General features: G+C 39.4%; 2 protein-coding genes across 2 annotated transcripts in view; both read left to right on the top strand.

Annotated features, from left to right (window-relative positions):
• CTDP1 (CTD phosphatase subunit 1) overlaps positions 1-17,139 on the top strand; it is a 69,272-nt gene that overhangs the window by 12,776 nt on the left and 39,357 nt on the right. The window contains exons 5-8 of the mRNA XM_063130468.1: positions 4,081-4,231; positions 12,602-12,692; positions 13,674-13,840; positions 15,985-17,058. Of these exons, the coding sequence (XP_062986538.1) occupies positions 4,081-4,231; positions 12,602-12,692; positions 13,674-13,840; positions 15,985-17,058 (1,483 nt within the window). The remainder of the gene's footprint in view (positions 1-4,080; positions 4,232-12,601; positions 12,693-13,673; positions 13,841-15,984; positions 17,059-17,139) is intronic.
• LOC134401485 (OTU domain-containing protein 4-like) lies at positions 1,724-3,168 on the top strand. Its single transcript, XM_063130473.1, is given in 2 exon segments — positions 1,724-2,738; positions 2,740-3,168. Coding segments are annotated over 2 exon segments (1,338 nt in total). The 5' UTR covers positions 1,724-1,730; the 3' UTR covers positions 3,070-3,168.

Below are 17,139 nucleotides of genomic sequence, written 5' to 3'. Positions count from 1 at the left end.
AGCATCCCTCGCTAATCTCAGCTCATTCACAGCTTTAGCCTTCTTGACGCCATTTCGGCACTTCTGCGCCACTTGTCTGTACTCTTCTTTTGTAGCCTGGCCTTCCTTCCACTTCCTATATGTATCCCTTTTTGTTTTCAGTTCATCAATAAGCTTTTTGTGGAGCCACATTGGTTTCCTCTGTTGTCTTCTATCTTTTCTCCTTGTTGGAATTGTTTGTAACTGTGCCTTTAAAATTTCATTTTTTAGATACTCCCACCCATCCTGCACTCCTTTTCTTTTTAGGCTCCCTTGCCACGGGACCTTACTTATTATAGTTCTGAGTTTATTAAAATCAGCTTTCCTAAAATCCAGAGTACGTATATGGCTACACTCAACTTTTGTCTCCTTCATAATCAAGAATTCAAGTATGACGTGGTCACTTTCCCCCAGAGTTCCCGTAACTGCCACTTTATCCACTAAGTCATCCCTATTGGTCAATAACAAGTCAAGGATTGCCGACCCTCTAGTTCCTTCCACCACTTTCTGTAGGAGAAAGTTATCACCCATGCATGTCAGGAATTTCTTGGAAGGGCCGCTTTTGGCAGTAATGGTCTCCCAACAGATATCAGCAATGACTTGAGTCATTGCTGACTCCTAGAGGGACGCCTGCTTTCGCTGACATTTTCTTGGCAGACTTTGTAGAGGGGTGGTTTGCCATTGCCTTCCCCAGTCGCAGTTACCTTTCCCCCAGCTAGCTGGGTACTCATTTTACCAGCCTCGGAAGGATGGAAGGCTGAGTCAACCTGAGCCGGCTGCCGGAGAACCAGCTTCCGCTGGGATCGAATTCAGGCTGTGGGGAGAGTTTCAGCTGCAGTAACTGCCGCTTACCACTCTGCGCCACATGAGGCTCTATTGGGCAAAAGGTAGGATACAAATAATAACAACAACTACTTATACAAAATAGACAACTTCACAAGTTCTTCTTCAATTCTCTTGCTCACAAATGGGGAAGGAATACACCAAAATCACCCAGAAATAAACAAACTTTTGCACTTTTATCATTTTTAAAAGTTACTTTAATATGTTGTAGAGTTTACTCTTTGTCTTCCGAAGCCTTCAGGATATTATTATTATTATTTACATTTATATATCACCCCATAGCTGAAGCTGTCTGGGCGGTTTACAAAGATTAAACCACTGAACGTTAAAAACCAATATACAAAATTTGAAACCTTAAAAAGTATAAAAACAGATTAAATACAATATCCGTATACAACAACTATGCTGGGTCAGTTAAAAACTCAACATATGCTGTTAAATTCCTGGGAGAAAAGAAAAGTCTTGACCTGGCATCAAAAAGATAACAATGTTGGCGCCAGGCGAGCCTCATTGGGGAGATCGTTCCATAATTGAGGGGGCACCACTGAAAAGGACCTCTCCTTTGTTGCCATCCTCCAAGCTTCCCTCAGAGGGCAAATGTGAGTCCTGCCTCTCCTGCCCTGGCTCCCGCCCCTGGGCAGCCCACCCTAGTGGTTGGCTGTGGATGCATTTCCTTTTTCTTTTCCCCCATGTGGGGATAGGTGGGGAAAGAAGCGGCTTCTCTACATCCCCTTGAGCAGTACATAAACATGGAGGCGGCTGCTGTGAAGCTAGGCGGTGAGGACGACAACGAGGTGGTGATGGTGGAGCCGCTGCAGCAGCGGCGGAGCCCCACGGGCAATGGCGTGGGGGCTCCCGCCGACTCAGCCATGGACAGCTACTTGCGCTCTCAGGGACTGTACCACAAGCGGGTGGCGAAGGACGGCTCGTGCCTCTTCCGTGCCGTGGCGGAGCAGGTTTTCCACTCTCAATCTCAGCATCTTGACATTCGGATGGCCTGTATAAACTACCTGCGGGAAAACAGAGAACAGTTTGAAGCGTTTATAGAGGGACCATTTGAAGAATATTTGAAGGGTCTGGAAAATCCACAGGAATGGGTTGGACAAGTGGAAATAAGTGCCCTTTCTCTTATGTACAAAAAAGATTTTATAATATATCAGGAACCAAATTCCACTCCTTTGCATGTCACTGAAAATGGCTTTCCTGACAAGGTACTGCTGTGTTTTTCAAATGGCAGCCATTATGATATTGTCTATCCTATAAAATATACACTTAATGCTGCTCTTTGTCAGTCTATTCTCTATGAATGGCTGTATGAGAAAGTGCTTGATGTCAACATGAGTCAAATCATAGAAGAACTTACCCCTCCAGATGTGACTAAGGATGGCAATGGGGACAGTGAAGCCTCTGTCTCAGAGGATGAAGGCACAGAAAGTGAAACAGCCACACTAAGTTATACAAATGGATTGAAGCTCCGTGCGGGCAAGAAGCTTCACAAACATGGAAAATCCAACCCTATTACCTTGCCTAAAAATGTTCTTCGGTCACTCAATCCATCAGTTTACCAAAATATTGAATATGATGTCTGGCAGCAAACAAAGCGAGATCAGCAAAAACGGGATTTTTCTATTGCTGCTGGCATGCAATATTCAGTTGGAGATAAATGTCAAGTCGGTTTAGACCACAATGGAAGGTTTTACAATGCTCACATCCAAGAAGTTCAGTCTGCAAATGGGCCGGTGGTGGTCTTTGTGGAAGAACTTGGTGCCAAGCATTCAGTGTTGTTGAAGAACCTTAATCCACTTCCACAGGGAGCTCCTCTGGAGAGCTGGAGCACTGTGCTGGGAAAGAAAATAAAAAAAAACTGCTCCAGTGCATGGGCAAAGCATTCAGACGGATGCCGACTGCAGAGAGTCAAAGAATCCAAACAAGCCAGTGAGAACCCCCTTGGCGCTGCCTCCTCGGCTGCAGGGCCCAAGGCAGCATCACTTGTGCAGTCCCGGGATACGTTCGGAACAACCCTCTCCTGAGCACAAAATGCCAGTCCGAAATCCCTCGCAGGTTGCAAGAAAGGCTGATCGTGAGAGAACAGAAGAGTTGGACTCCGCAAATAGGGATTGTAACTATTTTGGCCTCTCCAGAGGAATGCAGAGAGAAACAGGAGATAAAAGAAATGCATTCACTTTATGTGCTTCAGTTACGGGATGAAGAAGCCTTTCCTGCACTTTCGAACTCCTCAGTGTCTCAGGTAGCTACTCAGACGACTGATAATTCTGGATGGAGGAAACCCCTAGTTCTTAACGGGAGACGAGCTAGAAGTCTGAAAGAAGAAAAGGAGGATGCAGAAGCCGTGGAGGAGAAAGCACCCAGTCCTGGGCAGACCCCCTTAGATCAGATACTTGAGCCCAAAATATCTAAGAACAGTGGGGTAAATGTCGCAGAGGCAGGTGCATCACCTCCCTCAAGTCCTGGAAGCTTCCCTCATAGTAGGCACCCAGAGGAGGACCTTAGATGTTGAGCATAGTGTATGGGTAGGTTCATGTCAGGAAAAGCGTTCCGTCAGATATTGCGGTCCCAAGCCATGTAAGGATAGACAGGATTAAATCAGTAATGTTAAATCTGCTTGAATGGTGAGAGTAGAAACAGTAAAATTAGTAAAATTACTTACCCTCACACTAGAATTGCGTAAGTATTGGGACTTTTCATGAACCACCCCATTCTGAAAGCTGCTTCAGAGTGGAATTTGATAAAGGTGGAAGGCACAATTGGCTATCCACATGCACACTGGCCTCTCAAATCTAGCCATGTTTTTTTAAAATTTTTTGTTTGCAAGTCTCTCCCTGTTAGCGATACTAAGAACACTGAAGTTATTTAGATGTCTCCCAAATATTGTTCACTAATTTCTCTCATGGATAAATGGTTGATACTTTCTCATCCCAAAGTGACTATTTTCAGATACTCTGTAATATTTATGGCATTAGCATAAATATTGGACAAAAGAGCCATATGTCTCTTTTGTGCAATATATGATGTATATTTATAAATGTATGCAAACTGTTCATATTCATTAGCCACTTCTTTACTACTCCTTATAGTAGTCAGCACATAGTTGAAAACTAAAATCTGTCATGCTGGAACACATTCTGCCTAAGCTGGAAAATGTTTCATTTGCGTATGAGGCCTAATTTGTGTCTTACCAGAGTCCTTTCTCTCCCTTAGGGAATATTTCATTATCAGTTAGGTCGAGGGGAACCTATGCTGCATACTCGGTTACGTCCTCATTGCAAGGAGTTCTTAGAAAAGATTGCCAAACTGTATGAACTGCATGTTTTCACCTTTGGGAGCAGGCTTTATGCACATACTATTGCAGGTAAGTAATACACTATAGAATGCTAAATATTAGGTGGTTATAGGTCTGTTAATACTTTGCTTTTCAAATCTATTTGTACAAACTTCTATAAATTATGAGATTATCCAAAGCTGCCTTCTCCACGAATGAGGTCTGCCCACCACTTGCACAACGGAGTTTTAGCACTTCCAGGAGCAAGTCATGAAATGAAGCAGCTCACTCCCTTATGTGTGCTCTGCTGACCTGCCCCATCAAGAAGCAAGTGCTTCTGCTTATTTCGGATTGTCCCTGGAAGTACAAAATCTCTGTTCTGTAAGTTGTGGTTGCCTCGTGCACAATGGAATCGGTGGACCTGGCCACTCACGGGTTATCACCATTGGATACTGCCCTAAAGCTACAATTTTACACACACTTTCCTTGGAGTAAATCCTATTGCATTCCATAGGATTTACCTCCCAATAGATGTGCATGGATTTGCACTGTAAGTAAGAGCCAAAAAGCAGTACATGTTAGTGTCCAGAACCCTATACTGGTACACATTAGCGTGGGAATTATTTGGTAAAGTTCTGTGTAACTAATTGAGCCTAAACTTCCATCGATAAAATACATTGGAAGCATTCTTACCTTACTGCATTTTAGTTTCATCTGCACTCTTTGGCCTTTGGCCAATTTAAAGCACTCCATTTTACAAAGTTTTCTTAGCTAAAAAGGCTGAAAAACCTACCACTTCACAGTTTTCAAGCCAGCATTATAGTTCACTGTAAAGCAGTGCTCTCAGATTTTTTTTTATTTTGCACCTCCCTTCCAAACTTGCACTACCTTTCTGCAAGACAATAACAATAGTCTATTTCGCAAGTGAAAATGCAGAAGACTTTCATGTTGTTTGTATGCAAACTAGTGTATGAAAGAATTGGAGTACTGTAATCCAGTATGATCAGAATAGAGGACATGTATGTACTTTCCTAAACCCACACACAAAGAACTATAGCTAAAACAAACAAACCAAATCGGATTGGAATTACTAGGGATGCAGTCGGCCTCACAGATCCAGTGTGGACCAGTCAGAGTCCTATGCCAGTAGGGTTTCCATGTATTTAGTGCTACCTAGTTTTCAAATGATTGGGTTATTGGTTTTTGTGTTAGTGGCTTTGAGTATCTGTGCTGGAGGTAAAACTGTTTCTCTGTTGGAGAGGAAAAAAGTTTGTTGTTATTATTATTTTATTATTTCAGTCCATCTGGTTATTGTCATGTGGGAGAGAGAAAGGCTCTACTTGCCTTGAGATATTCTTCTTCTCTGGAATGTCTCTTCACCCTCTCTGGGGTTGCCCCACATTTTGAGAATTACTTTTGCAAGGTGACATTTGCAATTGTAACAGAATAATAAAACAAATACATCTGAAGGATGGATGGCACGTGTCTGACTTGTTCAACAAATGGGTGGCTATGAAGTTCCTGTCTGTTTGATTATTTATTTATTTATTTGTTGCATTTCTATATCGCCCAATAGCCGAAGCTCTTATTAACTTTTTAGCATTCCTTCTTTGACGTATTTCAAGTTGCCTTTAAATCACTCTTGTAATTTTAATGTGAATTTTCTTCATACAATGTGAGATGACTAAGATGTATTTTGGTTTGGCATGTGCCATACCCATTTCCTCATTCAGAACCCTACTGTCACTGGATGCCATTTAAAACACTCTCTTGGTTCACCTGTTTATATGAAAGGCCAAAGTTCACAGATAGGTAGAAAACACCAACGCAGGCATTCGTATTCAGTAACTTATCTCCAAACATTCCACAGCTGTACTATTGAAGTTCCATCATATGTAGAATACATTGCTGCAACCTCAGAAGAGGTTGGGGGTGTGGGGGGTGACTCCCAGTTGTTTAATAATAGCAGCAACAAAGTTACTCCCTTCCCCATTGTCCTAAATTATGCTGCTGAACTGATGAAAGCTTGGGGTAACCAGGAATGGATTTGTGTGTGGAAGGATTGTTAGCTTCATTCAGTTTTGCTACTCAAAACAAATTCCTAGACTTAGAATACTTTAAATCTCAGGGTATTTCCTTTGCACCAGGCTCTGGTTAGATTTCAAGGATTTTATTAAAAATAAAGTAGATTCCACATGTCTGAAGTCTGCTCGCCTCTGTCATAGTGGATTATGATGAAAGGCAAGTAGGAAGAACTGGGAGAGAGGCAGGTGGGTGGAGCCTGTAAAAGGGACTGTCATTGGTGGCTTACCATATATTAGCCTTCCACCACCCCCCAAATACATACACAGCAGCTTCAGAGAATCATCACTGTCTCCCCCGCAACTGTTTACGCTTCTTTCAAAAACAATAAGTGTGCTATCATCTCCCGAAAAACACTTGGTAAATATTCTGAAAGTGGTGTGGCTCAGCTCTTTGCCCTTTCACGATAAACCTGAGATGGCAAATAAGATGCAGTTGCCCTGAGAAGATGTAGGAGCATGTGATCTGGGAAAAGGGATTCTCCTCTTGCCTCCCCACATGTACCTGGGAAACTTCATCGGTGAGAGAAGGAAATTTACTCTCCAGCTACATATGTAGTTGTAGTATTGGTATAGCAATAAGTATATATTACAAACACAGGGTGGCAGTATTTTACAGAAAAATACTTCTATAAAGACTTGATAAGAACGTGTGAGATATTCACTCCAAGGATTTGGGGGCGGGGGGGGGGGGGGATTTACCCAGTTTGCACCACCTGGACCTGATTTAATTTGTGGTAGAAAATCTGCATATTTCCAAGCTTGCAATGCATTCCACAAAAACAAAAAAAATATTTAACGTGTACAAATTTGAAAAATGTGCAATGAAAAATGCATACATTTGAAAAATGTACAGAAAGCCATTTTACCAAAAGGGTGCATATGTTTCATAATGTGCACAAAGACGCCTGCATTACAAAATTTCCATACTGATTTTTTAAAAAAATCTTATGTGGAAATGGGACAGAACAATCTTGAGCTCAGAAAGCAAGAATCTTGGCAACTGAGATTAACAGATTCATCCATCTCTAAAATATAATTTGATCTTTTTAGGGAACTTTAAAACACTTGCTGCTTTCAATTTATCCCCTTATAAATAAGATCTGCCTGGGACAAGGATAGGGTGTTTCCTCAGAGCTGCTCCTAATCTAGGATGAGGAATGCTTATTTATTTATTTTTAAGTAAGGAGCAGCAGCAATAAGAGCCAGAATATAGGTCTCCCATCTTTGTGACTCACTCCCACTGACTTACCATAGGTTAGTTGGGAGGATCAGGAAGGCTGCAGTCCTAAACTGTCATTTCCCAACTGCTGTTTTCCACCTAGCTAGTGGCGGAACCGGGGGGGGGGGAATCGGGGGGCACAGAAAGGGCAAAGCATATTTCTGGGTGGGCAGGCTGCGTCCCACATGTTAAGATCTCTGAAAGAAAAATAACAGTATATCTCACATTAAAACTGCCATCCTAACCATATATTTTGAAATAAATAATATATTGATTAGTTTAGTTTTTTTAAAATATAACATATATTAGCCAAATTCAAGTTAGTGTAAGGTAAAAAGCTTTCAAACAAGGTAGAGTCACTACACAAGCATTTCCTTGATATACAGATTAAACAGACAGACCACTTTCTTTAGAAAACAGTTACTTTTGAACTAGTCCGGGCAGAACCAGGAAGGTAGACTCTTAGTGTAAGGAAAGTAAGAGCAAACTGAGACACCTGGGCCCTGTACATCTAGGAAACCTAATGCATTTGAAGTAGCAGTCTAAAGATCCAAAAGATGGAGTTTTTGAAGATGAAGCTGGGTATTTTTATTGCAATCCATTGCCTTTGTAATATAGAATAAAAGAAATAAGATATATTGAATATGGTGGCATTAATTTATGAGTAAACATTCATAGGCTTGCACTGTGAGTAAATTCTCCCACCCACCCCGTTCCTGTCCTAATTCTCTATGGAGAAAAAAGGAAGACCTGGAGAAGGTACAGATTAATTATTTCCTCCCCCTCTCAATTTTTCCTGGCCTATTCTGAGAAAAATAGGAAGAGATCCATGGAATAAACAGATTAATTCTTCCAAGGGTGTTCTAGCTGGCTCTGGCTGCTGGTTCCAAAGTATAGTTTGGAGAACTGCCAAGAATAAGTTTAGGCATCAGGGGTTTTAAGTGTGATGCAGTTATGAGTGCCCCCACCCCAAACTTCAGTTACCTAAGCCTATTTGGTGGGGTGGAAAGTGGTTTCACTGGAGGCAGAGCCAAGGGGATCTCCCCCTTTCAGAAACCTCTCCAGAATTAACACAGAGAAAGTCCAGCAACTGGGGTGGCAAGCTCCTTGTTGGGGGGGCACTTGCCCCCCTCCACCACCACCCCAGCACCGCCACTGATTCAAAGCAATTGTCTGTCCCCCCCCCCTTCAGTCATCACTAAGCAACTACTACACAGGCCTTTGAAAATAACAAAACAAGGCCTAAACCTACTTAGATACATTGTAACCACACAGAGGCCGCACAAAGTAAACATTACATAGCAGCAGCAGATACCCTATTTCTTCAGTTCTAAGACGCACTTTTCCCCCCATATAAACATCTCTAAAAATGGGGTGTGTCTTAGGGGGGGTTTTTTTCTGTTGGTGGTACTGAAATTAGTGTGCATCTTACAATCGATGGCGTCTTACAATTGAAGAAATATGGTATATACTGGGCATTTCTTTACAAAACCATGTTTTGATCGAGCTGAAGCATCTGCATAGCATCTAGGGCGACATAATTGAAAGGCTGCTGTGAAGTTGTTTTGGGTTTTTTAAAGTTTGTCAGACTGGCTTGGAGAGTTTCAGTTTATTAGTGCTGAAGAAGGCAGCACCTGCAAGGATATGGAGAAGCTTGGAGGGCTTGAACAGCCTCTGTCCTATGAGTGTTCTAGCTGGCTGGTGTAAGTAGAATGGTGTTGGCTGCCACTTGCGCATTTACTCTGAAAATGATAGGTCTGGTACAACATCCTCTGATAGAGAGTGAAATCTCTTGAATTGCTGCTGGGAGGCCTTGAAAGAGGCTGAAAAAGAAATTGGGATGACCGTCCTTGCAGCAGCCGCATAGGGATGGGCAGCTGTAGGGGTGCGTGGAGTAGCAGAGACAGGTATTTCTGTTTTTGACAGTCAGTGTGGACATGGAGATTCCATCTCCAGGAAAGGAGGTAAGCCACTCAGAATTTCTTATCTCTATAAGTCTTTGAAGCTCCCAGATCCTTGTTGAGCCATCTGGATTTGTTTGTTTTTAATCTTTTGCTCTTAATTCACAAACTTGTATAGTTATGTTCATCTAGGAAAACCATTATTTTTGAGTGGCCCTGTTTACTTCCAAATTGTTTACTTCTTTTTGCATAGGGTATATTTCTGAATTGGCCTTCTAAAACTGGTGCAGTACCATCCGTTGGCATCTAAGTAAGGTGAAGGCTCATCTCGCAAGATATAAGAATAGAGAGTTTTGAAACATATGATTAGTCTTTTCGCAGGTCCACTTTCATGTTTGCCAATGGATCACTTTGCATGTACACATCTCAGCACCTGCAAGCCTAGAACCATGAAAACAGCTTCTAAAAAGCCACAGATCTGAATTTCCTGTTCTATTTCCTGATACCAGGACTTCTTATTTGAATATCTTAAGCCTACTCTGCAGTGTAGTTTGGAGAGAATGCCTTCCTTTATTGAGAGGATCGTGAGCTAATTTAGAATTATGAGAAATGGCTAGACTCCTACTTCTACTCTTAAAAATAAATAAAAAGTCCTTGCAAATATATATCTGGATCTATATAATATTAATCTCAGTAAATTATTCTGAACCATCTCAAGGTACTTCTTTGTCTGCAGAATCTTAGGAATATCGTAGACTTGTCTTTCTCCATACTGTGCCCAGGAAGAAAATTTAGATTAATTTTGGGATGATAATAAGCTTTTACTTTGTCAGATAGCCTCTTTGGGTTTTTTAAATGCAGAGAATTGTATGCCTAAACAATAATATGCTTTAACCACTTTGACCTCATGTATGTGCTGCAGAATTTTCCCCAAACACTACAATTTCAGTTTTTAAATATTTTATTAAGAGATTGGACTTTTCAGCTTAGCAAATTGATAGTAATAGGGCAGCTTTTATATACTAGGACTTGGACAGTAGTTGATGGTTTGGCTAAAAAGATGGGATTTGAGCTATGTATGAAAAGGAAATAGGATTTACCTTAGTTGAAAGGAAAGCAATTTATGCCACTATTTATTTGATTTGTCGATGTTTTTGGTCTTTAAAATGTTTCCATTTAGCAAATATATAGCTTTTTTTCCTTTTGCTAATAATGAATTGGAGGAAATTCTCTTACCTATCATATAACCAGTATTTGTTACTCTGAGTCTGTTGCTGATGAGGCCTCTATCTCCAAAATGTCCTCAACTAATATTTGATTCTCATTTTCACTTTCTCATTAGCCCTACGCATAGTAACTTATGTAACCCTGTATTACTACATGTAGACTGTTAAATAGTAGTTCATTGTCAGATCCACCACATGGATGACCAGGTATGCAATCAGTGTAACTATTTTTCCTTTATGCTGCTGCTGCTAGAGGTCCTGCCTGTGCCTACAGGAAAATACATAATGTGAACCCAGTCAGCTTTGAGGAACTCTGTAGCAACAAAAGGAAGGGAACAAATGTTGGGCTAGATTTAGCCACTGATTAGTCTAGGTGACAAGTATTATTTGATGTTGCTTGTGTAGATTATGCATATTGAAGAACAGCAAACCATGTATGGAAATCTTTTGTTACTGTAATGCATTATTTTAATTAGAGCCCATTTTTATTTTCCAAACAAAGTAGCTTATTTCACCTTAGTAAGCCTATGCATCTTTTTAAGTTTACTTGGTGATGGTTCTCTCTAGCTAATCCTTTCAATTCATTATGCCTAGGTACTGCAAGGGTCCCACAACAGGGATGATCCTGCATGAATTTGCTGAAATTCTTAAGCATAGTCGGGTGAGTTAAGGTTGAACTTCTATCCTTAACTCTCAAATTTTCTTGCTTTCATGGGTTTTAAGTTATTCATGTAAGAGACAATGGTTTTGGCCCACGTGTATCAATTTTAATAAGTGACCAGTAATATCACGAGGTGTATCATTAAAGCATTTGACAGGGATTTCTAGAAAGTGTTATGTAGTCAGCTATGAGTATCCAGATCCCTCAAAGTGCATTGCGTCAATAAATCATCTGTCACATTTGAAAATGGAATCTGTAGAACACAGCACATGTCACAATATTAAAATAAGGGATTTTGACAGTGTCTGTTTGAAAATCAAGTTTGTACTGGTCAACTCCAGGATGTATAATAATTCAACTTTTAAACCAAGTTGAATGCAGCCCACCAGACGTATTCTGACCTGCCATGTAAGTTTGACAACCCTTTAATTTTTCTAGTGCCTGGCAAGTAGCAAAACCAGGAGGCTTATCAGCTGTCATATATGATTGGGGAAGTTGTGTAGGCTATGTTAATAGAAAACCTGATCTCTTCCCCAAAACTTTGCTGAAACTGTAGTTTGTTTATATAACAAACAAATGCATTATTCCCTTGATTGTGACAAACTGTTATAGTCCTTCAAAATCAGTTTTCTCAAGGCAATTGGCAAAAAGTCATTTCAAAAATAGTTGCACTCTTTCAAGATAGCTCAGAAGTATTTATGTAGAAATCTTACAAGTATAACTTAAAACCTGCAACTGCAAGAATGTCTGTTTAAACTTTCCCTTAACTTGCCCATTTTGCTTAAGCATTGTAGCATATTTTCCACTGTTCTAGCTATTCGTAGTCCCAAGGCATAGCATTGAACAAATGAGGGAAATGGTTCAGTCTTGAGATGTGGTATGAAAGAACAGCATATTGTTAACTTCCCAAAACACAATGTGATGCTAGACAAGCAGAAATTCTGGCTCAGATATGAAGGATTTGGATGTTTGCTCATGAAGGACTGACTATATGACTTTATACATGAGCTTCAAACCTTTTGTTTTCATCCCACACAAAATCTCATTTATCCCACTGAACTTTTTCAGTCATGTTCCAGCTTATCTTGGTCAGTGTTTATTACACATCTCTTAATGTCTTCAAAACAGTTTCTTGAATTATGCACACTATTCATAGTATTTAGTATTTATGTAGTAGATGGATCTATTTTGGGATCTCATTAACAAATTTGATTTATGAACAATAACTCAGATTAAAATATATTTGTGGTTGAAAGGATTGATCCTTTAGTATTTCAGAGAGTATGGTGCAAAGTATGATTATACTTTTGGAAAAATACATAAAACAATATTCAAAAGATATTAATTCAAGACTTTTTTTCCTTAAAAGCATTCTTGGACTCCGAAAAGAAGCTTTTCTCTCATCGAATATTGTCAAGGGATGAATGTATTGATCCATTTTCTAAAACTGGGAACCTTAGGTATGTATTGGGAGTAGAATGTTGCTTGTGGAAAGTATGGAGGGATACTGCTGAAAACAACAAATTAAAAAAATATGTTGGATATTGCAAGAAGATTATATCTTCCCAACCTGCCACCCCAGACCATACACAGAAATATATCGCAATGCCTGTCTATTGTAAAGAAATTGAGTTTATATCATAACTAGGTTGACAGAAATCTATAACAAGATCAATTGCCACAGCACCTGTTTTGCCTAACTATTCCCTTCTGAAATGATTTCCAGGTGGCAGAATCTATTTGTAGATTCTGCTAAAATGGTTGGGCAGAATCTGATATCTTGTGAGGGGACTTCAAATTGCATGACAAAATAGTCTTCTTTCCTCCCACTCCACCCTCCCAGAATCAGCTCTGGAGGATCTCCCAAGCCTCTGGGAGATTCTCCAGAGGGTACACAAGGGAGAGGGGGAATAACCGCCTCCTCATTCTGCTGATGGAAGTTGTTCTGTCAACAGGATGAGCTAATTGGATTTCACCCATCATATAGATGAGGGCAAATTTTTAAAGAATCAGAATTACAATAGATTTATATGACTTATGTTAGTTAAACAAGCATCCTGAGAGTCATTGTTGTACATTTTCATTTTTGTTCTCCTATGTTCTGATTTGTCAACTCACTTGTTTTAAAAGACAAGTCTAGTATAGCAAAAAGGATGCTCTTGGTGAATCTGATTTGGATATAGATTTAAAATTAAAGGATTTTTATATATACATTTATACTTCTGTCAATTTATATTATGGTTTGTTATCCCCTTCTGTCAGCTTCTGGAAGGTTTTAAGCAAAACTCATTGATAGTTATCATTTTGAAGATATAGATGAAATGGTAGCTGCTTCAAAAAATGGATAATGTTAAGGACTCCCAAGTTCACTCATCTTAATAGTAATAATTTTAAACAGTTATCTAATCAGTACATTTATTGACTCCCTCTTCTGTTTCTAGAAACTTATTTCCTTGTGGAGATTCCATGGTTTGTATTATTGATGACAGAGAGGATGTCTGGAAATTTGCACCTAATTTGATAACTGTGAAGAAATACGTATACTTTCAGGGCACAGGAGATATTAATGCACCACCTGGATCAAGGGAAGCTCAAATGAGAAAGAAAGGTAACTATATGTTAATATATACACAAGTGTGTGTGTGTGTGTGTGTGTGTGTGTGTTCCCATTTGCTTTGTTATCTTGTCTATGTGAGTCTTCATCTTTTTTTAAAAAATGGTTTCTGAAAACCAATTGAACAGGAATTGTAGCTTCCAAATCACCCAAGTCTGCTAGGAGGATGAAATATTATTACTTTTCAGAAAAGCTGCTAGAATACTGAACCTCCTGATGGATCTATAGAATTTGTCTATATCAATATTCAGCATTTGGAAGGACTTTATTAGGTGGTGTAAAGGCAATTTGTGCACTTAGCATGTATCCGTAAGCTCAAAGCAAATAGATATGAATAATAAGAATTGAGTCCAAGGATAGGTATACATTCATGTTTTGAACACAATTGGACACAGAATTACTTAATATAGCTTGTCCCTTAACCATACAAACTTAACTGTACAGAATTCCTGGTAATCTATAAACAAAACGAAATACAATTTCTTAAAAGGAAATCGCTAGTTTGAAAAAACTAACAAGGATGTAGAGTTGAAAATTGTTATGTTTCTAGTGGATCTGATCTGATCATGTATGAAAATTCTTAGATTGCAGTTATTTAACATAACTTTTGGGGAGGTTTCCTATACAGTACAAAAAGCTGTATGCTCAACTGTGGATTACCCTGACAACAAATTCATTATCTACTACATATGAGACAGTGAGACTGTTCACACAACACGGTAACCCACACTCAGTGGTTGACTGTGGGTTGCTTTTTAAATTGGGTTAGCATGTTGCCTTAACCCTGCAGTGTGGCTTATTTTCTTGAACGAGCCACCTTGAGAACCCATGATTTGTTGTTGGGTTGTTCAGGGTGGTTAATAAACCACACTGTATGTTTAACAAGCCATGATATTGAACGCACCATTCTCTCTTAATTGCTTCTCTACTCCTTTAGTACATCAACAATAACCATGTGTGGCATTGGGAAGACATTGTGCTGTTGGGCCCTGCCCTGTCACCCTAGTGACAAATCCGTGGGCAAGTTAGCCCTTACAGCATTTTGTGCTGAGTAATCCACCACAGTATATTGCCCTTTCCATTGTGAAGACAACAGAAGTGAGACATGGGGTTGAGTGGAGAGTTTGTATTTGAGAGAAGGTTCTACTACCTGGTGTTCTTACCCTGGATTTAATTTATTTTGGGATTCAGCAGTTGTTAACACCGTATTTGTGATCCAGTGGAAAGATTTGCATTAGAATATTGATTCTTCTCCTGCAAAAAGGAATGAGTCAGAGGTGTTTGGGCCATTTTATTGATAGGTGGAATATATTGTTTGGTGTTCACCAGCAATGGTGACTATACTATCTCCTATATTTCCAGGCAAGCCCCCATCATGCCCTGTGGTTTGGTAACAGCCCCCTCCTTATTGCCAACAGCATAGTTACTCTATGTCCTACCTACTGAATGTGAGAGTCAGGTAGCACATATTTGAGAGAAGGTAGAAGGACAATTTATTTATTTATTTATTTATTTATTTATTTATTACATTTATATACCGTCTCATAGCCGAAGCTCTCTGGGCAGTTTACAAAAGTTAAAAACAATAAACATTAAAAACAAATATACAAAGTTTAAAAACATAAAAAGCATAAAAACAACAGTATCCTTATAAAAACAGCTATTCTGGGGCCATAACTATTTGTTCTGTATTCGGTGGGCAGAGAATGGAGTTTTTTTGCTTTGAAGAATGAACTCCCCTGCCCTGGTAGGCCCTCTCTTGATTACTTCTATGAAGAGTCCTGTTGTTGCAATGAGTTATGTAGAATAGAACATTTTCCATTATTATATTTTTTCTGTGGGAACAGTGATAGTGAAACTGAAGGTGCTCTTAATGAAGGTTAAAGTTTCATTGAGGTATTTGCTGAGGCTTCTGGTTTAAATAAGGATAAACTTAATTGGATTGTGTTTCAGCTGTTAGGCTGCAATCCGAAACCTATTTGCCTATAGTCCGTGGAATTTACCTTTGAGTAGAAATGTATAGGATTACACTGTTAGGCCATAAGGGATACATTTTTGTTTTGTTTTCTGTTGGTAAGAATTTTAGTAGCATTCAAAGATTGATTTTTTAAAAAATATGTGATTGTTTTTTAATTTAGCAAATCATTCCTCAAAAGTAACTGAGGCATCTGATCCAGCAGTAGTCTCACGAGAATCTGAAGAAGTAACAAATGTTGAAACTGTAGAAGAACAAAGCAATGGTATTGGAAAATCTATAAAGGAAGTAAACGGCAGTAACTCTATCAGCAATGAGACCTCTTCCTGGGATTTGAATTCTAATAATAAAGTTAAAGTAAAAGACTCCATAAGTGATCCTGATCATATAACAGATGTTACTAATACAAATGATCTGACGAGTGCCAAGGAATCTCAGGTGTCTTCAGACTATGATAATAGGACAGTTATAGGCAAGCAGCAGATTCAAAACAAGGCCACAAATTATTTGGACTTTGAATTGTCTAGTGATAGTGAAAGTGACAGTGGGTTAGATGCTAGGAAATCATCTTCGTCTTCTGCCTCGGATAGTGAAAATGAAGGGAAAAGAAGCTGGAGAAAATCAAAGCAGTCTGTACAGGAAGAAAATACAATGCTTCTGGGAACTGATACTACCGTAGAAAAGGATGGACAGTCAAACCATTCTGGAGACCCAGTATCCTCACCTAGTATCAATCCCCATTCCAAGGCATTTGATCTGGAAGCACATGAAGAGAGTGAACAAGATAGTCTTTGTAGTTTAGGAAATGGGTGTGTTGACAAGAAGGAGGCTGAGACAGAGTCTCAAAACAGTGAGCAATCTGGAATTACTGTGGGGGAATCTTTAGATCAAAGCATGGAGGAAGAGGAAGAGGATGATACAGATCAGGATGACCATTTAATATATCTTGAAGAGATTCTTGTTCGGGTGCACACGGATTATTATTCAAAGTATGATAAATATGTGAAAAAAGAAACAGAAGAAATTCCAGATATAAGAAAAATAGTGCCAGAACTGAAACGAAAAGTATTGTCAGATGTTACGATATTATTTAGTGGACTATACCCAACAAATTTTCCCATTGAAAAAACACGTGAGCATTATCATGCTACTGCACTTGGAGCTAAGATTGCAAAAAACCTAGTATTGAACGAAGATGACCCCAATAAGCCAACCCACCTTATTGCAGCACGAGCTGGTAAGTGTAATGCAGAGTGGATCCTAACCAAAGTATGTAAAAATCATAGATTAAAACCACAGCTTTGTGTGACTAGATGGT

The sequence above is a fragment of the Elgaria multicarinata genome, chromosome 7, assembly GCF_023053635.1.
Source record: "Elgaria multicarinata webbii isolate HBS135686 ecotype San Diego chromosome 7, rElgMul1.1.pri, whole genome shotgun sequence".
Taxonomy (NCBI): Eukaryota; Metazoa; Chordata; class Lepidosauria; order Squamata; family Anguidae; genus Elgaria; species Elgaria multicarinata.
The sequence above is the reverse complement of the archived record's forward strand: the minus strand, read 5'-3'. Positions and strand labels throughout refer to the sequence as shown.